Source organism: Pogoniulus pusillus, chromosome 2, assembly GCF_015220805.1.
Source record: "Pogoniulus pusillus isolate bPogPus1 chromosome 2, bPogPus1.pri, whole genome shotgun sequence".
Lineage (NCBI taxonomy): Eukaryota > Metazoa > Chordata > Aves > Piciformes > Lybiidae > Pogoniulus > Pogoniulus pusillus.
In genome coordinates, this window is record NC_087265.1 from 34657356 (window position 1) to 34684597 (window position 27242).

Consider the following 27242-nt stretch of genomic DNA (forward strand, 5'->3'; position numbering starts at 1 on the left):
TGTGGATTTCAGTTGTAAAATCAATGGTATTTAAAGGTAATTCATTAATATGCATTATTTCATTGCAGGAAAAAGATGAAGTTGTGTTTGACTTGACTCATAATAGAAATCCAAAAACTCAGGTTAAGAAATCACAAGAAAATATCTTGCCTCAGGAATTGGATGTGATCAACAGCTCTGAAGAGGGGCAAAATTTGAAAAGGCATTCCCAGCAAATGTTGGAAATTCCTCAAATTCCTGAATCTTCAAATGACAAATTAAACACAGAGAAAGAGACTTCAAAAGACTTTCAGAATTTCATTGCAAATATGGCTTCATGGGGCTCACCTGAGATTGTGAGAAAGCAAGATTTAAGCACGGAGCTACAACCAGTGCTTCACCTGACACCCTTTTCAGAAGTTGAAAGCACAGATCTTGAAATGATGCACACCAGGTCATCTGGGCAAGGAGATAATTCTGTATTCCTGGGCTACTCTAACTTGTATGAAAATGGCAGTGAGGAGGCAGCAGTGATAGTAGATAGAAAATCTCCAACTTTCTCTGAAAGCACCTACTCTGTTGATGATGACCAAGATATGGAGAAGATTTTGGTAAGTTATATTTCATGTCTGATTTCGTCCTAATTAAGCAACATGCTCAGCTCTGACCCCTTCAGATCAGTGTTGGACCATTACCTGCACGTAGTAGAAGCTTACACACCAAGACCAGAAGGTCCAGTAACATTATGGATGTACAACTGTTAGTTCCTCTCTTGCTGTTAGACAGTAGAGCACATTCTGGCCTGTACTAAAATGCTGTTTGTCACTGCCTCTAATAATTGAAAAAGGTCTTCCAAGGCCTAAAATGGAGCAATAAACTGCATACAGCAGGCTGTGTGTTCTGCATGTCTATGACTCCACCACTGCCCTGGGCAGACCATTCCAATGTTGGATAACCCTTTCAGTGAATAAATATTTCCTAATATTCAGCCTTAACCTGCCCTGGCACATCTTGAAAACATTTCCTCTGGTCCTGTCACTTGACACCAAGGAGAAGAGGCTGGCCCACTCTTTTCTCCAGCTATCCTTCAGGTAGTTGTAGAGAGCAATGAGATCTCCCCTTGCTCTTGTGCTCTCAGAGGGCTTTGAATCCTGGCACTTCAGCAGTGATGCTACATGGGAATAACATATGTGTGATAATACCTCATGTGCAAGTAGTTGAGCCAAAATCTGTAAATTTTTTTTGCTACCATAGTACTGAATTTGCTGTAATAGTTCTCCACTTATGAGTACCTGTCACTGTTTCAAAACTGGGTAATATTTTTTTATGGTAATTTTTTTTTCATTTGTATTGGTATCATTTTACAGGAAGATAGAAGTCTATACTTCAGAAAATTAGTCTTTGGTTGTGTATTTTGTGCCTTACTTTTGGAGGCCCCTCACCAGCTTTGTTGCCCTTCTCTGGACACGTTCCAGCACCTCAACATCTCTCTTGAATTGAGGGGCCCAGAACTGGACACAGCACTCAAGGTGTGGTCTGACCAGTGCTGAGTACAGGGGAAGAATAACCTCCCTTGTCCTACTGGCCACACTGTTCCTGATGCAGGCCAGGATGCCATTGGCTCTCTTGGCCACCTGGGCACACTGCTAGCTCATCTTCAGGCTACTATCTATCAGTACCCCCAGGTCCCTTTCCTCCTGGCTGCTTTTCAGCCACTCAGTCCCCAGCCTGTAGCGCTGCTTGGGGTTGTTGTGGCCAAAGTGCAGAACCCTGCTCTTGGCCTTGTTAAATCTCATCCCATTGGCCTCTGCCCACCCATCCAGCCTGTTTAGGTCCCTCTGCAGGGCTCTCCTACGTTCCAACAGATCAACACCTGCTCCTAGCTTGGTGTCATCTGCAAACTTATTGATGCTGGACTCAATGCCCTCATCCAGATCATCAACAAAGATATTGAACAGGACTGGGCCCAGCACTGATCCTTGGGGAACACCACTAGTGACTGGCTGCCAACTGGATGTGGCACCATTCACCACCACTCTCTGGGCTCTGCCATCCAGCCAGTTCTTGATCCAGCACAGAGTGAATCTGTCCAAACCATGAGCTGCCAGCTTGGCTAGGAGCTTCTTGTGGCAGACAGTGTCAAAGGCTTTGCTCAATTCCAGGTAGACCACATCCACAGCCTGCCCCACATTCACCAGGCGGGAAACATATCTGTGTTTTAAAACTATTGAAAGGGGAGAAAATGAGGTGGAATGGGTTCTAAAGGGCACCAATGTTGTATTCGTTGTGGTACTTACCATGTCTGACACTGTGCTCAAGTAGGCATTCGCTAGAATTTGCACTACTTATAAAGGCAGGAGACTCTACAACTGAATTCAGGAAACTAAATTCATGCAAAAAATTATTTCTAAGCAGATGAGAGAAGCTGACAATCTGACTTTAACCCCTTCTGATTTACAAGATGATGCAAGATCAAGAGCATCTGCTGTAGATGTGATGAGTGATGGATTTGGCAGCAGTAAGTTTAACTTACGGGTTTCCTTTCACTTCGTTAACCTCAGTAGAAAAGTACTGTAAATGTTTCCTTTCTCCCATTTTCTTTTACTTGAAAACTATGCCTTTGCCAGGCAGTTCTTTGTTTGGAAAGACTTGTACATTTGTGCTAGTGGAAGTCTCTTTTTACCTTTTCAGCTGTATATACTGAAAAGGAGGCACGGGGTTTCAGTGAGTCCTGAGAGCTGACACTATCCTTGCTTCCCTGGTGCTAAGGGCAACTTACAGTGTATTTACATAAGTTAGTTGAGATCTTAACCAACTAACTTCAGCTGACCCTGCATTTATACTATCAGAGAAAAAAATGTGATTGTTTTGCAAGCAGTGATGCTGGTTTCAAGTTACTTTCATCTTTGTAACACTTGTGGGGCTGGGGGTCTGTCTCTTTCTTCAGATACCAGCTCAAGTTTGGCAGCTAAACTAAAGAAAGAGCTACAAACATCAGACCACCTAGACACTAGTTTCATGGCTTATCTGCAGTACTGTGGAATGTTTCCAGATATTGTGGAATTAATGAGAGAAAAGGAAATCCTTTCACCCCAGCTGAAGGTAATATATGATTAATCTAAGTATACTAGCAAGTTAAAACTGAAAGAGTGAGGACGAAATGCCAGTATAAAATGGTGTTGGCTGCTACCTTGACACGATAAACTATTCTGTAATGATTTAAACTTGATTATAGTTTTTGAGTCATCTTTGCCTTCCTCATGTGACAAATTTGCTGACACTTGTCTTGCTTGTACTTGCTAGTATTGAAATCAAGTTTTGCTAGGACAGCACTGGCAATGTTCCAGAATGTGGTAGTACTAGGAGCAACTGATCTAACCTACAGCTTTGCCTTGGAGGCTTTGCAGAAAGCATTCCATAAATAAGCATAGCTAGCTGACATCACGTTCCCCTGCCTGTTTTTGTTGTTTTGATATGATGGAGAGCTGTAGAAACCCCAGTGAGAGTTGTGGAGGGATCATTCAGAGCCAGGCCAAGGAACATGAAGAACATGGAGAAGACTGAGCAGTGACTGCTTGTACTAGTCAACAAGGCAAATTTAAAAAAGTACATGCCTGGACAGCAGGATTGAGTGCACTCTCAGCAAGTTTGTGGATGATACCACAAGTGGTGCAGTCAGTTCACTTGAGGAAAGGCACCTGCACAGACTGGAGGAATGGGCCCGTGTGTACCTTGGTGTCGATACAGACTGAGGGATGAAGGGGCTGAGAGCAACCTTGGGCAGATATGAGCTGACAGTGTGCACTCAGAGTCTATCAAGCCAGTTGCATCCTGAGCTGCATCAAAAAGTGTGGCAGAGCAGGTCAAGGGAGATGACTTTCCTCCTCTACTCTGAGATCACACCTGCAGTGCTGTGTCCAGTTCTGGAGTCCCCAGCACAGGAAAGATATGGATGTGTTGGAGCAGGTCCAGAAGAGGGCCATAAAAATGGTGAGAGGGCTGGAACACCTCTGCTATGGAGAGAGGCTGAGGGTATTGACGATGTTCAGCCTAGAGGAGACTCCAGAGAGACTTTATGGTCTTTCAGCATATATAAAAAAAACACAGAGAGGGCTTTTTACTAAAACCTGAAGTAACAGAAGAAGCAACAGTTTTAAACTGAAAGAGAGTAGACTTACATTGGACAAGAGTAAGAAATTCCTTACAATGAGAGTGGTGAGACATTAGAACGGGTGTCCAGAGAAGCTGTGGATGCCCTGTCCCTGATGTTGTTAAAAATCTGGTTGGACAGACCTTTGAGCAACCTGATCTGATGAAAAATGTCCCCATGCCTATGGCAAGGGGCTTGGGCTAGATGATCTTTAAAGATCCCTTCCAACCCAAACCCTTCTATGATTCTGTATCTAAAAAGTCAATAATTTTCAAAGAGCATTATTTCATAACCTTTCTGAGAGGATTTAATTTTATCCTAAACAGAGGGGGTTTGTTTAGTTTCTGTTATGGATCATTAGTCTAGCCTTCACTGGCTGTAAGATCTGAGTGGATGTTCCAGTACTGAATGTTTAGTTTGAACACTTTAGTATCTTTCTTCTGTTAAAGTTTACTAAAGGTTTTCATCATTTAGTGTTTGCTCTTGAAATAATCACTCTTTTGATTCCAGTGAAAGAAAAGCAACTCAAGCTGGTTCAAAAGTTAAATCATTCAGAAAGTAGAAGGAAAAAAAACCCCAAACATTAAAGAAAAGTGCTCTGTATTGTTGTTAAAGTGAGTAGCAGTGAGGAGCACCTCCACACCAAGGTTGGGATATTTCCAATGACCTGTATGTGGAAAAGGACTTAAATATCTAGTGACCTTCCTTGAAAAGTGACCAGGGAACATCTGTGCATGATGTAATAGTTTATAAACAGGGAATTTATTTAGAAGAGAGTATTTTGCTTAGCAATGTCGAAGGAAACAATTTTTACCGTGTGAATTGTTAAGATTGATGTTTCAAGGTATGTTACTTGTACATAATCTGGTAAATTAAGCCAAGGTTGTCTAAAACGAGAGGACACAGCCTCAGGCTTGAGGTGAGGAGAAAGTTCTTCACTGAGAGAGTCATTGGACACTGGAATGGGCTGCCCGGGGAGGTAGTGGAGTCGCTGTCCCTGGGGCACTTCAAGGCAAGGTTGGACGTGGCACTTGGTGCCATGGTCTAGCCTTGAGCTCTGTGGTAAAGGGTTGGACTTGATGATCTGTGAGGTCTCTTCCAACCCTGATGATACTGTGATACTGTGCAATATATAATTCACTTTTCTAGTATCACTGGGGTTTGGTAACATGGCTTCAGACTTGACAGAATTTAATTTGTACTTGAGCATGGTGAATGCAGCATTTAGGAATATAGTGACCACTGTACTTACCTCAGTTGTTAGGAGATAAATACTCCCTGGTAACTCTTGGCTCACTCTCTGCATGCATGTGTGTGTGTGTGTGTACTCTTAGTTTGTTAAGCATACCAAATAGCAGGGCAGACCTGTGTGTCTTTGTAACACAGCCTCGGACTGCTTTCTTGGTTTTGTTGTCTAGTGCTCTCCCATCCCACTCTTACACCATTGGCATGCTGATGCCTGTGTCCTAACGTTACGCATTACTGTGGTTTTGTCCTTCTCAGACTGTGCTGATGATGGTGTATGAGGAAAGCCGCAAAATACTGGCATTATCAGAACATCCCCTTGGCTTCAGGGAGCTGAAAAATGTTCATCCAACCAGAACCATGATGGAGGGATGGCAGAAGGAGGGCTTAGCATTGCTGGATGCTATACAGTCATTGAAAGATTACCTTAGCAAGGTGGCAGAGAGAGGAGACAAGGTATGACCATAAAAATGTACTTGAAAATACACATTTCATGATATCTGCAGGAAAGTATATAGCTATTGTGGAGCAAGAGACTCTTTCTGAGATCTGAACAGCCCTCTTCAAACACCTTTGGTCAACTCAAATTAACAGCTAGCTGACCTCTTACACAGTAATGGTGGGAAAGGCATTGAGAGAGATGCCATTAAAAAACCCATAAATTATTTCTGACAGGAATTTTCAGGCACTGCAGCTGACTGGAGAGGAGAACTTCTGCAAGCAGTACAGAGGGTGTTTGAGAAGGAGAGAAATGTGTTGCAAATTGACTTGAAGTCTCACTTTTCCAGTCGTGGGTCTGGTGATGAAAGTTCATTAGCAGAAAAACTGGAGTATGTCATTAAACAACAAGTAAGAAAACCTCTTAAAATATTATGCTCATAAACAACTTCCTTTGTTATCTTCTTTTTTTAAAGTTTTTTCCAGTTTCATTGGTACTGTTGTTAAATAGCATGTGCATTGATCCGGATTGTCAAGGGCTTTTTATAGTCTGTTTTGGTACCGTTTTTCTCAGCCCTTGTGTATTGTATTACAAAACATATTGAGCATTTTGGCTGGCTGCTCCTCAATTCAAGAGAGATGTTGAGGTGCTGGAACGTGTCCAGAGAAGGGTGACAAAGCTGGTGAAAGGCCTGGAACACAAACCCTATGAGGAGAGGCTGAGGGAGCTGGGGTTGTTTAGCCTGGAGAAGAGGAGGCTCAGGGGTGAGCTCATTGCTGCCTACAGCTACCTGAAGGGACATTGTAGCCAGGTAGGGGTTGGCCTCTTCTCCCAGGCAACCAGCAATAGAACAAGGGGACAGAGTCTCAAGTTGTGCCGGGGTAGGTATAGGCTGGATGTTAGGGGGAAGCTCTTCCCAGAGAGAGTGATTTGCCATTGGAATGGGCTGCCCAGGGAGGTGGTGGAGGCACCGTCCCTGGAGGTGTTCAAGAAGAGACTGGATGAGGCACTTAGTGCCATGGTCTAGTTGACTGGATAGGGCTGGGTGCTAGGTTGGACTGGATGATCTTGGAGGTCTCTTTCAACCTGGTTGATTCTATGATTGTATGAAATATCTGATGAAAGAGGATTAGGGCAAGAATTTCATCTACAGCTTCACAGAATTCCCTTGAAAAGGATACATACTGAACTAATACTGAATCTGTCTGGGACTTCTTTGCTGATAATGTCTACTTTTTAGGTTCAGACCAGACAGTTTGTAGTAACTCTTCTGTGTAAACAATCGTTACCATTTGGAAGCTAGTGAAGCGGAGGGGTTTTTTGTTACTGTTGCCTTTAGTGAAGGATAAGTCTGGTAAGAGATTAATTCCCTGGTGTTCTAGCTGGCCATTGGATCAGAGGAGCTAGGGATGGCTGGACTTACCTCTTAATAGCTGTCCCAATTGTTGCTGTGGCAGTAGACCCAACACCAGCCATAGGAGTAGCCTGTCTGCTATAAGTCCAGCCTCATTCAACGCTGCAGTTATATGCACAAATGGTACAGTTCATTTACATGCACTGTGCACAAATTCTTTAAGATTGCAGGTGATAGATGCACTGAACTACAGACTACAAATCATAAACTTGATCTCCAGAGGAAGCACTCAGCATAGCCAAGGTCATAAATTTTATCAAAAGGTGTCTCTTGCAGGGGATGACAAGGAGAACAAGTCTGTCAGTCTGTCCCTGCCATCTGACACTGAACTCTGGATCCCTTCCAAATGATATATGAAATTGATGTAATTATACCTCATTATCTACTGTTGTGCACAGTGTGTGTGTGACTGTAGTCAAGCCATCATTCCTGGTGGTCAACCATTGTTTCTTTATCAGCTGCACAAAACATTTCTTAATTTTGGTGTCTCTACTCACATCTCAGCCTCTCTTAACTCACAGACCACTTACAGGGGAAGGCTGTCTTTCACTTATCACCTGCAATACTTCTGACCAGAGTAGAGACACCAAACACAGAGACAATTTAAACACAGAGAAAGAGACTTCGTTGCAAATATGGCTTCATGGGGCTCACCTGAGATTGTGAGGAAGCAAGATATAAGTATGGAGCTCTCTGATACCACAGCAACATATACCACTAGATGTCCAGTCAGTGTGTCTGCTCTGGTCACCATGTCTATATTGGCAATATTGAGCTCTGATTTTCTGCTGTCTTGTGTTTCCATCAGTTAACTAATGCTGTTATTTTTCATTATGCTTCACAGCAGCTTGAACTTAGTCATTTGAAGTTGCCTTCTTAGAAGACTTGTACTACAAGGGTTTCTCTATCATTTATCGTTGTAGAAAATCTGGGAATAGCCTTGCACATTTAATAGGACCTTGTTTATTTTCAGGAGGAACAGAGGCAGATGGTTGTAGAGCACCTTTTCTCCTCAGACCGCAATAGTTTGCTCTCTGAAATACAGGACCTCCGAGCTCAGCTACGCATGACACATCTTCAGAACCAAGAGAAGCTACAGCAGTTACAGGAAACCCTTACCAATGTGGAAGATCATGGGAGCAAGCAAGAACACCAGCTTCGGAGGAAAGGTAGTGATCACCAAGTTCTTGTTATTTATGATGTCAGTTCTTTCCTGGTTTTTTTTTTTCATAGAAGATAAAAAGACAAAAGAAGATTATTTTGCAAAGAAGTAGATGCTGTACAGTTCTTGAGTTTCACTAATGCACTCAGGTTTCCTATGATTTTAACAGAGGAAGAAATTCTTCTTTCTAATATTAGCAGCAGAGAAAAATCTGTGAAAAGCAAAGAGAAGCTTTAGTATAACCCAGAGCAGAAGAACAACTGTCAAATATTGCATACGTATAGAAAACCCATTAGGGATAGTAAAATATTCTTGCTGGTTTTCAGGAATGTATATGTATACTTGTTAGTAAATCACTGGGTTTGATTTATGATGCTTAGAATGCATTAGTCACAGGTAATTCACAGTATATTGCAGTAGCTCTCCTAGTCTCACCCGGCTTTCATGTTCTTGCTTCGCCTGGTCTGCTAGCAGCTTGCATGTGTTTCTGTCTACTTTTCAAACATGAGATGCATCAGAAGCGAATGTTCCAGACAAGAACACTTCAATACAGATGATTTGTATTTTGTTTTCCCCTCGGTTTGATCCAGTGTAATGGATAGCATTGCTAAGTTCTCTATAATACAAATAACATACTATTTTCTTATCCTAGTTGAATTATTAGAATACAAGCTTCAGCAGGAAAAATCTATTGTAAGTGACCTACACAGCACCATATCTGAGAAGGAAAAGAGAGCCTCTGAAACATGCGATCTCCTGAATAAAGAAAAAGCTTCCCTGAAATCAGAACTTTATGAGAGTAAGCAAGAGAATGAAAGGCTGCAGAAATCCCTAGAAGAGCTCCAGGGGGAGATAAGCCAGTTACGGTGAGAAGTGATTTTTTTTTTTCCTTTCAGTTATTTTTAATTTTATTTAATTAACACTTCTGAGAGAGCTTTATACTCATTGCATTCAGAAATGGCTTAGCACTCGGAAACACAAGTTGGAAAACTAACCTCTCCCACTTTTCGTGGATGTTTTCTTTTTTCTTTACCAACCACTTAAGTGTATTTATTTACATTTGCTGTAGCCTTGGCTCAGAACATTGGAAGCTGTCATATGTTTGTTTGAGAAGTGAATAGACTAGATTCTGTAACCCCTGATGTACTCAGTTCTCCAGCTTTTGTCTTTAAATTGGTATTCTGTTTGCCTGTCATCTTGTGTGTGTTTTTTTCCTTTTTTGTCCCCCCTTATTCCCAGTGCATGCCAATGTTTTATTCTTTCCTTTCACAGGACAACAGTTTTGCTCTGCCAGGGTAGACAACTTCTCCCTGTCTCTTAATTGTTGCCAAGCAGAGCAATTCTAGCTTTGCTTGCAAAGGGAGATAAATGTTTTCAGCTGCTAAATAGCTCTGTCTCAAAAACTGCCCCTCTTTAAGAGCAGAGAGCTATCCCAAAGAAACAAATTAATAGTCCAACTGAAAAAAAAAGTAGCCCAAAATGTCTGTTTTGCTCTGATCAGTTAGAAATGTTGTATTGAACTTTGCAGTCTTGCATTGGAAAAAAAAGAAAAAGATTTGACAGCTGCTCTTCAAGACTTGCAGAGCGAACAACTGAAGGAAACAGAGCTACGAGGTTTGTTTGAAGAACAACAGCTTCAGCATAAGAAAGCAGAAGATGAAAAAACAAAGGCCTTGGAGGTAATGTCCTATGTCTCAGTGTTTCATTTCACTTGGTTCATCAAGTTAACTAATGGGCTGGTTTTGCAGACTTTTTTCTATACCCAGTGTTTTTAACCCCAATAAACTTGTACTGAATGTGCACAGCGTTTATGTTGTTTTCACAGAATTAAAGCTTTCAGCTGTACATGCAGAAGTTGATTTTTTTTTTCTTTCTTGTTCTTCATATCCTCTTCATGGTTTTGGAGCCTTTGAAGTAAAGAAATTACACTTGATAGCCAATTCACTTTTTCACCAGTTTTGTACTGCCCCTTGCTGTGTAAGTGGAGACAGATTCCACAGTCATATATCTGGTTTCTTTGCCCAGTGTGTAAAAAAAACCAATTCGCAGAGTCAAGACACTCATTTTATTCCAGTTCTGCACAGAAAAGGGTGCTAGGGGATAATTCCCAAAGCTAGCAAACCTTTTCAGGAATAAGTCAGGTATTATATGCAGAATTACAAAAAAAGAAGAAACTAAAGCAAAAGAAACGACTGGTTAGTCACTGTAACACCCAGCTTTACATACTAACATCAAAATTTGCTATTCCTTTATCTCCAGACATCTGCTGTCCTTGTTTGAGAATAGTTTAGCCTAACAAGTTTTGATGCCACTCCTTCCCAACATCCCCTAAACCCTAGGAGTTTTGTAACTGGTAACCCTTTTCTTTTGAGAGCACACTGTTTATTACAGAGAAAATGCACTAGAGAGATGAAATGAATATGATCAGCAGAGGTTATAGAGAAAACCGCCCAATACTTGGAAGAGAGCAACTGGAGGCTTTCCAGTATATCTTATATTTTTGGAAGTCTTATAAATTGAACTGAAAACTGAACAGCTTTCTCTCTGCTACTGTGACTCAGTAGAATGAGTCTGTTCTGGTAAAAGTGACTGGAAAAGCAAGGAGATTAAGGAATTTTCTTTTAATTTAAAAACCAAAACCAAATAACTCCAAAGCGATCCTGGTTAAACACCTTAAGAGAGGAGACATGATTCTCAGTTTCCCTGTAGTCTGGCCTCTCACATCATCTTCCTGTAGGTGTTTGGGTTTGTGTGTGGTTTTGTTTGTTGAGATTGTCATTACTACTTGCACGGCAGGACATGGTGTTAATGTCCTCTATCTTTTTGTAGGAAGACTGCTCATGCAGGGGAGGCAGGGACGGTCTTAACCAGGGTACAGAGAAAAGTACATTGCCCCAGCCATAATCGTGCAGCAGACCAAACCACTCAACAGCTTGCGTTGCTGCCATCTTTCCTTTCCAAATAGTCCTTTGAAGCCCTACTATGACAGCTGATGCCACTTAGCACCTGACCTGGCTTTCTAGAAAACCAGGGGAGAGGTAGCACTGGGGAGGTAGGACAAAAGCCCTTGCTAGGAGGACAGCGGTGATAGTGCTGACTGTCTGCAAGTGCCTCAGGACTGGTTGTTTGCTCACTTCCTTCCCTTCTGAAGAAAGACTGGCTCCCAGAATGGACCTAGAGACTGATTATTTTTATCAGCCTCTGTTGTGTGCTTGAAAGGGGCTGTAAAATTCAATTCAGAGATTTTACACCTACTCTTTACTCCTTAGAGTTTTGGTTCTTTTCAAATCAACACGGGTTATTTCTGCTTCAGGTGTCACTTAAGGTGACTGAGAGGTATAGAGAATAGTGATTTCCTGACAAGAGACTTACTGTTGAGGGGGAGAAAACCCAACATACTGTAAGATATTTTATCATGACAACCTTTGTTTTGTAACTTGCTGTCATGTTGCTAACAAGCATGTTTCTGGCACTCGTAGCTAAACTTTTTAATACCCAACCTACTCTAGTTCAGTTTTGAATTTCTTCCTGGATAAAACAGAAGGTTGAAAATTGCCAAATGCCAGCCTGCCTCACAAATGAGTGTTTGTGCTGGAATATTAATATGTGCTTCCCATTTTTGAACAGGAGCTCCAGGCTGCCTTGGAGTTGCAGCTGGTGCAGAACAGCCAGCTGGCCGTGTCCCTAGAGCATGAGCAAATGGTGAATGGCAATCTCCACAAGGAACTCCAGATTGAGCACTCGCGCTGCGAAGCGTTGTTGTCCCAAGAACAAACCAAACTTTTGGAGCTACAGAAAGATTTGGATGCTGAGAAAAATCGTTCTTTGGAGCTCCTGAATTCCTTGAATCATGAACGTGTTTTGACAGAACAGTTGAGCATGAGAGTGAAAGAAGGTGCTTCTTATCAGCACAGGGAGTCACTGCTGGAGCAGGCATTTGTTCGAGAGCTGCAAGCCCAGCTGGAGGAAGAGAGATCTCGAACTATGGAGCTAGCTGCTGTGATTGAGAAAATGAACCAGAAGGCTATTCATTCCAAAAGGCAGCTAGAGGCTGAAGTACAAATGTGCTGTGAAGAAACCCAGAAGGAGCGAGAGATTAGTGACAAATTGCGTGCTACACTGGAATCTCTTCAGGGTCAAAAACAAGAGGTAATCTGTTCCTTAGAAGCCCAAAAGGAAAGAGAGATGAAGCTGAATGCTGACTTGGAACAACTGCAGTCACTCTTCAAGATGATGAAAGAGCAAGATAAAAAAAAGAAAGAGGAGAGAGAGAGCGAGCAAAGACAGCAGCAACGAGCAGAGCTAGAGAAAGAGAAAGAGTGGCAGAGAGATCGTGAGAGACTGGTGAGAATGCCAGTGCAAATCTTGCCTAACATTGAAATGGCCACAAACTGGGAGTTAACCCTGTGGATGGTGTTCTTTAATTGAAATGTTTCTTTTCCTTAAACAAAGCATTCTGGAAAATGCATTAGATGAGCTCTTTCCCTGCATTTCTCAAACACAGCTGTTTTCAGGGGTTTGTGGCTGGGTCTGTTGTTGACAGAAGCTGATCTTTACCTCTTTGCCTACTCTGGGAATTGCCAGTTATTAACAGATGGAGAGAAATATACTTAAACACAGAGTGGAACCAAACTGGGTTTCATGTCATTGCCCCCATTTTGGGGCAGGCTCCTGATTATGGTTTGTGATTGTATCACTTTCACCCTTCTTGTTTCTCAACTCCTTCACTTACATAAGCAGAGGAGGGAGGGTTTGCAGACTGTCTGGAGATTTAATGGTCACCATGTCAGGAAATGAATGGAGAAAATGCCCAGTCATTTCTACTGACCTTGGAAGGCACTACTGTAAGCCTTCTCTTGTAAGTGGTCTGTGAGTTAAGAGAGGCTGAAATGGGTGTGATGTTTTTATCTTCAGTCTATGTGTATTTAGATAAAAAAATAAACCCAAACCCCATCTTTATGTGAGTATGTATATATGCACATGTATATGTGCAAGATGCAAGTGACCTCTGCTTACTCTGTTCAAACAGCAAAACTTGGAACAGCAACATCAGAGGGATGAACAAAGAATTAAAGAGTTGCAGGAAATACTGGAAGAAAGAGAAAGAAATCTCCTATCTCTAAACCACCAGCAGGAACCGTTGTGTACCTTCAACAAAGATCAAAATGTCAAAGAGGCCACAACAAAAGAAACTGAAAAATCACATTTGCAACAACAGCAGCAACAGCTAGAGAAGATAAGGCAGCAGCTGCTTTTGGTAGCTGTGCGCCTGCATGAGTTCATGTACAAAACTCTAGATAAGTGAGTGGTTGTTCATAACATAGCAGTTTTCTTTCCATCCTGCTTCTGAACTTGTGTAGGTCATGGCTGAGCACCCTGTGCTGAAAGGAGCAAAGTGGCTTATCTGCTTGCAAGACTCAAGCTTGTATGAAAGTATGGTTTTCACTGGCAGGAGGCTCTGGTTATTGTCATCTCCCTGCTGCCATTCCCTTAAACTTGTATGCCTGTGTCTGAACACTGCTTAAATAGAATAACTAAAAAAAAACTATGGAGAGTTGTTTGGTAGTTTGGCAAATGCAGCAAGTGTGACTAGAGAGGAATAGTGAAAGTAAAAAAGGTTAATCCACACAAGTTATTGCTTAGAATGTGAACTGTTAACCGTAAGCGTGGCAGGGAAAAGTTATGGGTCAGGAATGAGTGGCCAAGTAGCAGTAATTTCTTTTGGCAGCAGAGTAAACACAGGTGGTGTTTTAGTGCAGCCTGAGTGTGCATGATAGGATTTTGGACTGCTACAAAATATGAGCTTCTGAATTAAATCCTATGGAGCACTACTTTGATAATTTTTAAGACCAGAATTTCTAAACTTGCCCATTTCTACGTGTGTTCATAGTATTTTGTGTGATGAATAGTAGCCAAGTACAGCTTCAGAACTTCAAGGTCATCCAGTGGGGAGTAGGAATGAAATGTATGTTAACATTATTACAAGTGAACCTGATACTGAAGAAGTGTTTCTGTTTAACAGAACAGTTAATGATTGGTCTGCATCAAATGATGAAGCCATAGCCTCTTTACTGCAGACAGTAGAAGAACTAAAATCAGATCTATTGTCTCCTCCTGCATCATCTTGGGTAAGGAAAAAGAGCATATATGTGTTGATTATCAGTAAGTTCAGTATTTTTCAGGTTGCAGTACATATGTGGTGACTTGATTGTTTTTTGCTTTTTTTCCTCCTCTTTTTGGTAAAACATTACGAGGAAAATAATGTCTTGCCTTGGAGATGAAAAAAAAAGATGTAATCTTGTGCTCACACTGTCATGGTATTAACAGATTTTAGTAGCAGACTCTTGCTTTTTTGTTGTATGGCAGCAACTGCTTCTGGTGGCATTGTGTTTTTCCTGGATGTGCAGTATGTCCAAGGACATCAAACCCTGGGATGTGCTGCTGCTCCTTCTGTATGCATCTCGAAACAGTTTTGCAGGAAAACACCAAGTAATTTTCAGGAAGTGCAACAGAGTTTTGACACCTCAGAGGGGGTGGTTTGACTGATGTTTCCAGTATTGCAAATAATTTATGCAAGCCTAGTGATAAAGCTGAGCTCAGGCCTATTGAAACAAAACAAATCCTAAAAACATAGCTGAGATTCCATCTTATTCACCAGATAGCTTTGCACTATCATTTGTGTCTTTCTCTTGTAATGGAGAAAGAGATTTTCAGCTACGTTGCAGCCAAATTTTTTTATTTGTTCCATTTTCCTATCTACTTTTTAATACCTGAATGCTCCTGCTGATCTTCAGACTTGCTATGTTTTAGTTTGTCCGCAAAGCTGGTTTATTAAACTCAGTTTCAGAGCTTTGGCTTTGGAAGTGCAAAAACCATCACAACTCACTTCCTTTGGGTCTTCATTTTTCAGGTCAGATCTACAGGTGATATTGACTCTGTTCATGAACTGGAAAGAGAAGCTTGGCAGCGAGAGAGAAACATTTTGCAGAATGCACTGAAACAGGCTGAATCCCAACTGGCTAAAACTACTGCTGAGATTGAGAACAAACCAGTAGTAGAAACTTCTGGTCCAAAGGTAATGTGGTCATGATGGCATTTAACTTCCATTTACTGCTGTAGGTTTTTGTCATTTGTGTGATGTTTTGGGTGTTCCCCACCCCCCGACACTTTGGAAATCACCCAGACTAGACTCAGCCAGCTCTGGAAATGGAATGAAGCTTATTATTTACAGCTTAGCACAATATACAAGCAGATATTTACAGTATATACAGTTATATACAGAAATATACAAGGTAAAAGGTAATACAGAAACACAACAGCCCTCCCAGAAACCCGAGTCTCCAGGAGGGGCTCCCAACTGTCCTACACCCTCCCCCTACCCCTCTCAACCTTTCCTCAGTCCCAAGGAAGAATGGAAGTTTGGCCAGGGGGTTAGGAAGCAAAGTGGACTAGTCAGAGAAACAGAGGGTGAGGTTAGAGAGAGAAAGATGCAGCTCAGAGCTCCCCAGCAGGAGTAGTTGTGCCTTATCTATGTTTTGATTCTTGTTCTTATACATCTCAGCAATCCTATGAGGGAAGCAGACGTCACCATTGTCTTCCTTTCACAGCCTGTAATCTAATTCTTCTCACCAAAACACTCTAGCTAGCTTCAAACTAGCACAATTTGCTATTTTAAAAGGTGAGTTTATAGATAAAGAAGTTAATAAGCTGCTATTAAAGTAGTGACACACTCTCTATATGTACCTCATGGGAAAAAATCCTTTATAACTTTATTGATGTTAGATAGGAACTTTCTATTCTTAAATGAGAAGGAGATTCTGATTTCTTGTCTAAGCATGGAAATAACAAACATCTGTTATTTTTACCTTTCCCCCCCCCCAATCTTAAATACTTTTTCTTACACATTTGACTGTAATCAAGACAGATGGGCAACTTTCCCAACATGCTTTCTAGTTAATATTTATTAAAAGCAGATGTTATTTTCTTTGTTAAGGAGTTAAACTGCTTGTAGAGGATGACAGTTTTTACTTCGAGACATTCAGGAGATTTAGGGCAGTTTGACACCCCAAATTTGGGTCCTTTTTAAGTATGCACAGAATTGTTCCAGCTGCCCTTGTGTCTGCAGTTTGGATACTTGACAGGAAGACAGCTTGTTTGTGGCAAGTGTTTTTGCACACCAACATATCAACATTTTCTAGCCTAGACAAATTTGATAGACTTAGTGCAAGCCTCCATGTATAGTGTCCAAACTGCCAGAGTGTAGTATCAATGTGTTGCACCAAAACTGGCCCAAATACAATGTCTATTTTAGCAAGCATTTGTATAAAGTTTGTTTTCATAATGCTTCATAATTATTAAAGAGCTTTCTACAGTTTGATAAAGCAAAATAGGTTTTAGATACCCATACACAACCAAGTTCTGGGAGATACCACTGGAAAAAATGATCACCTTTTCTGAGCTTACTGTAGCTAAAGCTTAACTGATTGCATTTTTCCCCTTCTTTTATTCTTTCTCCAGTTGCAGAGATTATACAGGAAGTACCTTAGAGCAGAGAGCTTTAGAAAGGCTCTAGTTTACCAGAAGAAATACCTCTTGCTGCTGCTTGGTGGATTTCAGGACTGTGAGCATGCAACCCTCTCTCTAATAGCACGTATGGGAAGCTACCCCTCACCTGCAGACCTGCAGCCTTCTGGATCACATTCTCGTCCTTTGACCAAATTCAGATGTGCAGTCAGGGCAGTCATAGCAGTATCAAGGTAAAGCCAAAACACTTTCTGTCTCCCACACATGGTGTTTTCTTGGAAATCTTAAAATCATAGCTCCTATGATTTGTCTTACACTAATATTAAGCAAAAACTATCTCCAAAACTAGTTGAAATGTGACTTGTCATGTTACTGGTAAGGTCTTGACATCTGCCCACCTCAGAGCCCCAGGACTTTTACTACAACTATTTGACAAACTAATGTTTGCCTTTTCCAGTGCCCCAGTAAGGACTTGCATTGACAAAGGTTTAGAAAGTTAAAGTAATTTAATAGGCTTAATTTATTAGAGCGACAGATGAAGCAGATTTGAGATTGCCAGTGATAAATGCACTAACTGCAAGTAATTGAGCTCAAGTGAACGAATCCCAGGAAACATCTGACAGAAACTTTTTTCGGTAGTGCTGATATGTAACAGAAAAGCAGCAGAAGCTGAGCTGTGCACTAAATATGCATTTCTTACCAAGAAGATGTCTGTCTTGGGTGGAGGAAAAGGAGCACAGCCTATGACATGACTCTGTTGACTGGCTTCATCTCTGCTAAATCAAATCTTTCCTCAAAGAGAGGAGTTCCTTCTTATGGTTTTTATATACCCTAGCCCAACTGTCCCTGCCTTCTAGATGACACTTAGCATGATTTGGGTGGAGAGTTGAGTATATGTTTAGCATGTCCCCTGTTTGGCTCATTATCATAGTAAAGATTGTCAACTTCAGTAATATTAAAGTTGCAGTTAATTAGGCAGAAGTCTTCACTCAGCCATTATAGTCTTAGAAATCAGTTTTGAAACTGCATGCTTTGTTGGTTTAGCCTTGCTTCGTTAGTTATTTTAGTTGAAACAGACTTATTTTCACAAGACTCCGATCTTCATGGTTTGGTATGCCAGCTTCATGGTTCTTCATTCCCAGGGATAGGATAAACTTCTCTTGCTTGTAAGCATCACAACCTTTCCCCTGAAGTGTGCTAAATTAACCTGCATTCCTGTCCCATGGTAAGGTAGGCAGTTATCTCACACCTGTTCCCTCTACTTTGGCCAAATCCCTACTTTGAAGCCAGCATAGCAAACAAAAAAGCTGCTTCTGTCTTGAGTGATACCCAGCTGCAATGTGTTTGAGAGTCAATGTGTGGCCATTACAAACTGATGTCCTTTCAAGTCTGACCCTTATCTCTTTGGAGAGTTTGTCTTGTATAGTCTTGATTCAAAATGTGATCATCTCATTAGTGATTGTTTTCCTCTCCTGAATCCAGTAGCCTGTGTTGTTGGGTACGATTCCTTTGTGCTCTGTCACTTGCTCAGATAGATTTTGTTAGCTGTACGTGGGGCAATATGTCATCTCATAATGAATTTCTAATCCATTTAATTAAAAAAAACAACCTTTTAAATGTAATGGATTGTTACTTCTCAGCAATTTCCTTGTCTAGTAAAAATGATTGCTAGCAAGTTTAAGACATTGAGGAGACGGCACAGGATGTTCTTAGGCTATTGTCTTTGACATGGATGTTATAATGATAACAATATCAAAGGATTTGGGAAGACTGACATTCAGACTGCTCCTCTGAGGCAGGAAGAGCTGCCACAGACTTCCCTGGAGATCAGGGACAAGGTGGAGGAGTGGTGCCAAAATGAGCAAACCTTCCCAACAGTTCAGGGATTGTTGCAGAGTCAAATGAGCTCAGCCTTCATTGTAAAAACTGAAGAATTCTTCGTTTCTTGCAAGGATTGTTACATTGTTGTTTAATAAGTTTCGTGTCAACAAAAAGTTTAGTAGTAAAATCCAATGTGTTTTTGCTTATTTTTAATGATTCTGCAAATTATTTTTGTTACCAAGGTTAAAGTTTCTGGTGAAAAAGTGGAACAAAGCAAGCAAGAAAAGCATACAGGGTGAAACCATTTCTCACAATGTAGGAGGTAATACAGGTAAGCATTTTGGACAAGTGTGTTCTTTTAATCCTAAGTATTCTCCTTAGTTTAAAAACAATGACCCTCCCAAAATAACCACAGAAGTAGTAAAATCTTTTTATCTATTAATACAAATGTCTTTGTCCATTTCCTGAACAGAAGGATAATGAGTTTATAAGGACATTGTAAGAAGCCAAAAAGGAAAACTGACAGAATTCATAATTTACCACAATAGCAAGCTTCTCCTCTTCTCCTTTTATTGCACCAGCTGAAGCATTGAAGCTGAGCCCTGTGTTCATACAACTCATCAGAGAATTATATTTGGTACAGTTTGAAGCTACACATAATGGAAATTGTTTCACATGTTATTAATAAGGCCTTCACCAAAGTGAACAAAAAAAAATCTCTGCTCTCTCTGATGCTGGAGAGTGAAAGTCTACAGTAACATATAATTAGAGCAAACAAATACTAAAATTCCTTGAAAAAAAAATTTGCTTTTGTCAGAACATCCTCTGTGTGGATGTAGCAACAGCACTGGAAAAGCAAGTCTGGAGAAAGAAATGAATGGCAGTTCTCCATTTGTAGGAGGTAGTTGTTTGACATTGAATGTGAAACTTCTCTAATCTGGTTAAAACAAAAAAGCACTAAACTGAAAAACACAGTTATCTGTAGAAAGCCTTCTTTAGCTGCATGTAAAACTAAACACAATTGTGCTCTGCTGCAATTCTTCTGGGGTTTACTGGTTATGTTTATGGTAGCCTGTTATGAATGGCTCCCAGTGCATATTACTTAACTGTTTCATATTTAACACAGCTTCTGGTGCTAAAGCAGAAATTCTGAAAGAGCAGCAGCCCCTAGCTGTTCACATCAGCTCTCCCCCAACCCGGGACACTGGGCTGTGCCACAGAACCAGCTCTGCAAGGTTTATGAGCTGCTTACACAACAGGTGAGTCTGCAGTCTCTGCCTCTGTTCATCACTCCGATGGACAGTATTTCATAAAAATATAACCAGTTATTGGAGGAGGTACTCAGACAAGAAAAGGAGTTTGTTTTCTTAGATCTAGGAAATGTTTGGTTTTTTCCTTTCAGAATGTTATAGAAGAAAAATGCTTATTTGCTTTAAGCACGCCTGATGTTCTTGGGCTGAGAGAATTCCTAATGGTGTTCTCTGTTTAATTTGGACAGGCTACAGGATGTATAATGCCTATGTCTGTTGGCCTTCTTTGAGGTGTAATTCTTGTTGCATTTGCTGGGCAAGTTGGAGATTAATTTATGGCAGCGTTGCATTTGTATTGGCTGCCTTCAGACTCCATGCACGCACACCCAGTGGGAGTTGGAGAACTTGGTGGGGGGTGCTGTTGTGGGGTTTTTTAATGACTCGTGGCCAGTCCTGCACAGATCTGGGTTGGATGTCCCAGGTGGCATACTGCACAGTGCTGCTAAGACAATGCCTGAACTGCAAGATCTGTGTGTGAGTTGGAGGAAGGTGGTCTTCAGTCATTACTGACCTTTCCGCTCCCGGGCTCTTCTGGGTCCCAGAGTAACCTTGGGCATTACTGGGTGTAGCATTTCTTCTCCCAAGCTATTTCTCATAAGTAGCATCCTCCTTAAAGTCAGGATTTGATGTGAAAGGTGGCTGTTCTCTGTCCCATCAGCTTGGGATGTTTTTTGTATAACCTCCTAGCTAAATCAGAAACTTCAGCTAGCAGGCAAGAATATTCTTCATAAAGAAAAACAAATAAAAAAGAGTAGCAAGAAGGTAGTTGTGGTGATCTAGAGGTACACAAAGACAGCAGATGCTCCAGGTTCATTTATTTTTTTAACATTATTGACTGTTTTGAAGGACAGGATAGTGCTTGTCACAAAGCATAGATAGCAAAACAATTTTTCATGAGTTAAGACTCGCAAGCATTTCCCAAAAGGCTTAATTCTACTCCACCTTGTTTATTTGTTGCGGTGCATATCTGGGTCAGCTAACCTATGCAGTAAAGTTGTCTGCATTGTATGGAGCAAAGGTGACAATAGACCCTGATTGGTTACTCAGTGTGACTAGGTTAGTGGTAGCTCAAGTCTAATGTGGATCTGAGATAGGGTCAAAGATGCCTGTTGCTGCTTTTGTTTCCTGGCAAACCTATCCATAAGGAAGAGATGGATAGGAACTACCTTCTGCTGATCATAAGCTGCAGAGGGAAGGAATCAATCCTAACTCCAACTAGCAGTATGTTTCCAAGTATATTTCTGCTAATGTCTCAAATTTGCTGTTAATGTCCACAAAGGAAATACAGTGCACCATCTAGAGGGTCACCTTTTTCAGTTTTGTGCTTGAAGATAGCCTTTCACCTGCTGAACATGAGAGTATGTACCTGGAAGCAGCAGGTTCCTCTTTGGTCCTTCTCTACAGAACTGCTTCTTTTCTCAGTTGGCCATTTGGACTTCCCTCTCACTGCAGCTTTCTTACCTGAGGGACTTTATGTGGCACATCATTAGAGAGCAATTCATATGTACTCCATCTTTTATGAAAACATCCTTTCTTTGGGTTCCTCTGTGTACAAAGCTGCTTGGTCTGTATTGTTCTATGTGTAATTTTTTGGTAAGGTGTTTTCCACTGTTGCTCTGATTTGCTTTTCACTGAATTGCTGCCTACATGACTGTTACTTTATTATATTCATTTGAGAGTACAGCATAAGAAAAAGACAATTATTTGTTTCCATTTTAAGATGGCGTCCATCCACAAGTTCAGCTTCAGAAAAGTCACTTGTGTCTACTCAGGATCCTGAACAGTCGCTAACAGAATACATCCACCGCTTAGAGGTTATCCAGCAAAGACTGGGGGGTGTGCAGACAGGTAAGAACAACGTTGGTACCCCTCACAGCTGTCATCAGTCTGGGCTGCTCTTGGCAAGGCTCTTCTTACATGTTGCCTATAACACTTAAAACATGCAAAGAGCATAATTTTAATTAATAACTGGGGGAGAAGGGGGTGGGAAAAAAAGTCTCTGAAATGAAACTTTTTTGTGAATCGTATCTAAACCGAGTCCAAGTGTGGCATATCTCACAATGAGTTCTTAGTGTAAAGCTTCAAAGATAAGGCTGAAAAATTTCATGTGGTTTCCCCCCAGCTCCCACTGTTACCAAGTCTAAATAAGTAAGTGTTGCAGTTTAATTGAAGTTGTGTATAGAGTTGACTTGGTTTAAAGTCAAAGAGAACCATTGTAATAGCTGAACAGGGCTTTCTTTGTGGCACAAACTGTAATGTTTCCTGCTTTTATTGCTTCCTTATATTCTATAGCAGATTAAAAAAATCTGTAATTGGAGGATGGTGAAAACAGCTATGTAGTTCTAAAGATCAATTGAAAAGCACACAAAGGATTCTAATGGCACTTGTGTTTGCTATTTAAAAACCTTCCACTTAGCTTCTAGACTGAATTTACTTAATTTTCTAGTTAGTCACTTTTGTTACATCTTAGTCATATCATAGGAATTCCATGCCCCAAGGAAGAACTTACTGTCATCATATCATCTCAAATAATTTCTTATCAAGAAGTGATTAGATGTGTTTTCCTGTGTTTTGTTATTTTTGAGACTCATGTCTAAGCCTTCTCCAGTGTATTTGTATCTCTGGATTATGAAAACAAAGCTGGACCTCCAGCTGCACTGTTGTTTGTGCTGGATCAAATACAAAGGTAGCTTGTTTCTTCTTGTTATGTGTAACTGTCATGTTGCAGGAGTAGCCTCTTGCTCCCTGCCTTCCCCACTGTAGACCCCCAACATAAATAGCAACAGAGTATTTAAAATATCCAGGCACATGCACACACAGCCAGTGCCATGGCTATGCCAGGAGATGTAGTGCTCCTGCATACCAATCCCAGCAGGTGGCTGGGACAAGGCATCTGCGTTAGCTCAAATCGCTGAGAAGGATGGGATTGTGATGGCCATGGTTCACATCAGGATGTAATGTAGAGGTTCATCTCAGGCCAGGGAGAAGCACAAAACTCTCGTGCTGCCTCCTCTGTGGAGGCTCCTGAGGACAAAGCTGACAGCTAGTGCTCTAGAGCCTTTGAAGTATCTTCCCCAAAGCTTGCTTCACCCATCCAGGTGGTGTTGCTGGTTTCCTGGTCTGAGTTAATATGAGCCACCAGATTAGATAATGACATGGATGTTTTCATCCAACCTTTATCTACTACTGTTGTTTCCTTCCTCGTGTTACTTCTGGATGCTCATCTTCGCAATGCTTTGGCATGCTGCTTTTGGGTATTGATGGTTCTTGACCTCTAAGGAAGTACTGATTACTTCCCTCCAACAACCACCACCCCATAATTTCAGCCAAAAGCTGTAAAGAGGACCAGGTAGAAAACTCTGTGTGACTCTGAGAGGGCCATGTAGATTCTTTCACACACTGCACATACATGTCTTGAATATTTCTTTCACTAAGCATAACCAGTCAGCTGCTGTTTCCCAGGCACCTTTGTCTCCTGTGACAAAAATATTTAACCATATCCAGAAAATCTCTGCCAGCCACTCTTCCAGCTGGCCACTCTTCCTGTCTTTGTCACCATCAGATCATCTCTGCAGAGATTTCTATGGGAGAAGGCATGAGGATTCACTCACTGACCACAGCATTAAATAGCAGCTCACTAAATAATGACCTACAGTCATTGCAGACACTCATTCAAATCACCTCTGCCATGCTGGCTCCTTAGCAGTACCAGGTCTGAACATCGTATTTTGTAGAGATGCTCTGTGGTTCTCTTTCAGTTTCCCCACAAATTATTAAAGGCACTGTTTTGTGACTACTGAGTTTACTGCTGAAAAACAAGGATTCTGAGGATTATTTTTTTTATGATTACATGTTGCATTTTTAGTGTTAACTTTGAAAAATTATGCTTGAAAATTACCGAGGTTTATAGGAGACGAATCTATTGACTTTGTCAACACTCACAGGAGCCAGACAGCTCTGGGGAAAATGTAAAACATTGCCTGTCTTTCTTGAGTTGATAAAATTAAAAAAGGAAAAGTTAAATAATAATAACAATAGAAAAAGGCCAACTTTGCTTACAAAGCCTAGATTTGCAGATACCACTGAAGCCAGCAGCTACAGTGACACTTCCATATGGGAACGATGACACTTGTTCTCAGTAGGATTTTATCTAGAGCTCTTAATACCATGACTTTGTGGAGTTACCTGCCCCCCCACCCCCCTTATCAAATCCCCTAGACTAGACTCAGCCGGATGGAAGTTAAGGAATGAAGCTTTATATTCACAGCTTAACACAATATACAAGCAGATATTTACAATATTTACAGCTATATACAGAAATATACAAGTTAAAAGTAACACAGAAACACAACACCCCTCTCAGAAACCAGAGTCCTCGGGAGGGGCTCCCAGCCACCATTCCACCTTATTTCTACCTTATCCCAAAGTATGCCTTACATGCAAGGGGAGTTCAGAGGATTGGCAAGAGGGGTTAGAAGCAGAAGGATTAGTTACACAGAAGCAGCCCAGAGAGAAACACACAGACACACACTGTCTTACCTATGTTTGTGTCCTTGTTTTTATACATCTCAGCAAGCCTGTGAGTGAAACAGACATCACCATTGTTTCCTTCTCACAGCCTGTGATCTAATTTCTCTTGTTAAAACATTCCAATTTGCCCCAGACTAGCACAGTGTTTTGTTTTTATGATTGTTTTGGTTGGTTGGTTTGGTTTTTTTTCCCACAAATATTGCAGTTGTTTATGGCAGATAAACACCACTCTACAGATAAACACAGTTCAGAAGTCAAACCTGACAGCACTTCTAGAAATAAGGTCTTTTGCTTTATGCTGAGTGCAGAATAAGTATTCTACAACAGGGACACCAGTAAGAGCAATTTGTTTGGAAAGTGCATGTAAGCTTAAAATTATTTTCGTGTTAGTACAATGATGATGTCAGGAATTGTGGAATTAACAGTGCTGCAAGCATAATGGTATCCCAGTTTCTAATGAACTTTGGAACACCTACTCAGTGACAAGACTTTGTCCAGCAACAGAATGCACATTGAATCATTGCCAGAGTGGTAAAATTCATCTGAGCTGCCCTGTTGCCTGAGATGGAGCACTGGCCTTTGTGTGAATGCTTGCCTTGGCTGATGTGTGAGCTTTCAAGACCTTGTTTTGTTTTGGTCCTAGGAGTCTCATGAAAACAGTAATTGGTTTCAGGGTAGCTTATATGAAGCACATTGAGGAAATTACATGCTGCTAACTGTACCCTGTTGCTTCATAACATAATATTCGTTTGTTTTATTTACACTTAGGACAAGTTCCAGGCCCACCTCACCAGAGAAGCATGAAAAAGTGATAAGAATGCTTCTGCATCCTTCTGAGCTGGTCCATACTGAATGGAGGCACTTACAATCTCTGCTACAAATGAAAAAAAGGGCAGTGCTTTTGCATAAGATTTTTCTATGACCTTTTTGTTATATTTTAATACTTTAAGAAGAAACTGCTTTTCACTCAGAACAGTGTTTTATGTTCTCATATGAAATTACTAAGTCAACAGCTGAAGTGTACTTGCATCACTGTATTGTATGTTGTGAAGAGTCTCTGATGTTTATTTTTCAATAGTGTATAAGTGGATTCCTTGTAAAAAAAGTTATTAAAATGGCATTTTATTAGTGAATTCTTACATAGCATGGTTATTTGTTTCCACTTCACCTATTTACTTTTTTCTGCTCTTCGAGTTGTAATATTTCTGTAAGATCATTTAGATTAAGTGAACAGTTAAGATACTGTCCCAGATATCAGATACATGTAGCCTTCTGTGAATTAAGAGTTTTCTGGTTTTACAATAAATCCTCTCTCCAGCAGGCTTTCTCATCATATTCCAATTCAGCATCGAGCTCTTCTGTGACTAGGTTATGCTTGTATAATCAATCTGTGCTTGCTTAGGAAGACAAAATCATGTTAGGTTTTCCTCCAGTGTGACCTTTATCTATCAGACTGATCTTTCTAGCCTTGAACCTGACTCAAGTTATCAGAGCTGTCCTTCCAGTTTCCTCTTGTGCTCCCTGTGGTGCACTAGTGCATACGGGGGAAGCTGGTTCTTGCCCCTCCCACGACCACAACTGAGCAGAGCTTTGGGGAGCAATTGGCTCTGTGTTCAGCTCACAGCATTTCCTGCAATACAGGATGTCTGCCCTTATAGTGCTGTGGGTGTGTCTGTTTCGGTATGTCCCTCCACCCCGTTCCAAGGGTGAGCAGGTATCTTCTCTCACTGCTGTCGAAACCAGCTACTAATGTGCTGGTTTGGAATTGCTGATGGTCTAAATAAAAGGTGCAAGGCCACACACAAGCAAAACTGTGCTGGAACCAGTGAAATAGAAGGGCACTGCTCTTCTCAGGAAAGCTCCATTACAAGTAGTTTGGAAAGTGCTGTACTCGGCTGGATGTTCCTCAATCTACCAAAGACTCAGAGCATAGTCTGAAAAGGAACTTCTGACTCTTGGCAAACTGCAGCATTTGTTACAGAAATGCTTATGTGTTTAAGGAACTTTTAAAAAAAGAGTTGCTTCCAGAGTAGATTTGTATTAGACAAGTGTCTAATGGGAAAATAAAACAGAGTCAGTGCAGGAAAGTAGAAATTAAATTCTCCAATATGTAAATGGGTAGGATAGAAGAGAAATAAGTAATGCTTACAAGCACCAGAATAGAATCTTTTAGCAGAGCTTTTGGACTGCTGCTATTTTCTGTCCTATTTAAACAGGATCCTTGTACCTTCATTTTCCTAATTCAAGTGGTTCATAACTTTTAACTGCATGCATTTTAGGTGAAACAACTCCAACAAACTTCCTAAACTATAATTGCTTCTTATGTAAGTGAAACTCCTCATTGGAAAAACCTACCTCTTCCCAGTCTTGTATGCTGTAGGTGCCTTTCAGAGAAAACAAAAGAGATGTCATTCTGGTGGTATACCTGTTCCCAGTCAGAATGCATCACTGCAAAAATCTTCCAAGTATCATGGTGAACAAGAATTCTTTCTGGGATATTTACCTGTGGTATTCATTGTCATGATATTTTATAGAAACCAAGTGCTTCTTGGGATAACCTAAGATTAATTCTTTCTTTTTCTTTAGAAAAAGGTATACCAGAATTGTAACACCAGATGTGTGAAATCTCTACCTTTGAAGCATACATGGTGTTTAATTTCAGAGTATCC

The 27242-nt window shown here is 40.9% G+C and overlaps 1 protein-coding gene across 1 annotated transcript in view; it reads left to right on the plus strand.

Moving 5' to 3' along the window:
- The window catches only part of PCNT (pericentrin), an 89116-nt gene extending 63410 nt beyond the window's left edge, over window positions 1-25706 (plus strand). Inside the window, exons 37-53 of the mRNA XM_064160412.1 lie at window positions 69-590; window positions 2392-2497; window positions 2927-3081; window positions 5633-5830; window positions 6050-6223; window positions 8201-8396; window positions 9042-9255; window positions 9918-10068; window positions 12017-12733; window positions 13419-13690; window positions 14412-14517; window positions 15300-15464; window positions 16907-17145; window positions 18976-19064; window positions 19860-19992; window positions 21764-21891; window positions 25342-25706. Of these exons, the coding sequence (XP_064016482.1) occupies window positions 69-590; window positions 2392-2497; window positions 2927-3081; window positions 5633-5830; window positions 6050-6223; window positions 8201-8396; window positions 9042-9255; window positions 9918-10068; window positions 12017-12733; window positions 13419-13690; window positions 14412-14517; window positions 15300-15464; window positions 16907-17145; window positions 18976-19064; window positions 19860-19992; window positions 21764-21891; window positions 25342-25385 (3609 nt within the window). The 3' untranslated portion in view covers window positions 25386-25706. The remainder of the gene's footprint in view (window positions 1-68; window positions 591-2391; window positions 2498-2926; window positions 3082-5632; window positions 5831-6049; window positions 6224-8200; window positions 8397-9041; window positions 9256-9917; window positions 10069-12016; window positions 12734-13418; window positions 13691-14411; window positions 14518-15299; window positions 15465-16906; window positions 17146-18975; window positions 19065-19859; window positions 19993-21763; window positions 21892-25341) is intronic.
- The last annotated feature ends 1536 nt before the right edge of the window (window positions 25707-27242 follow it).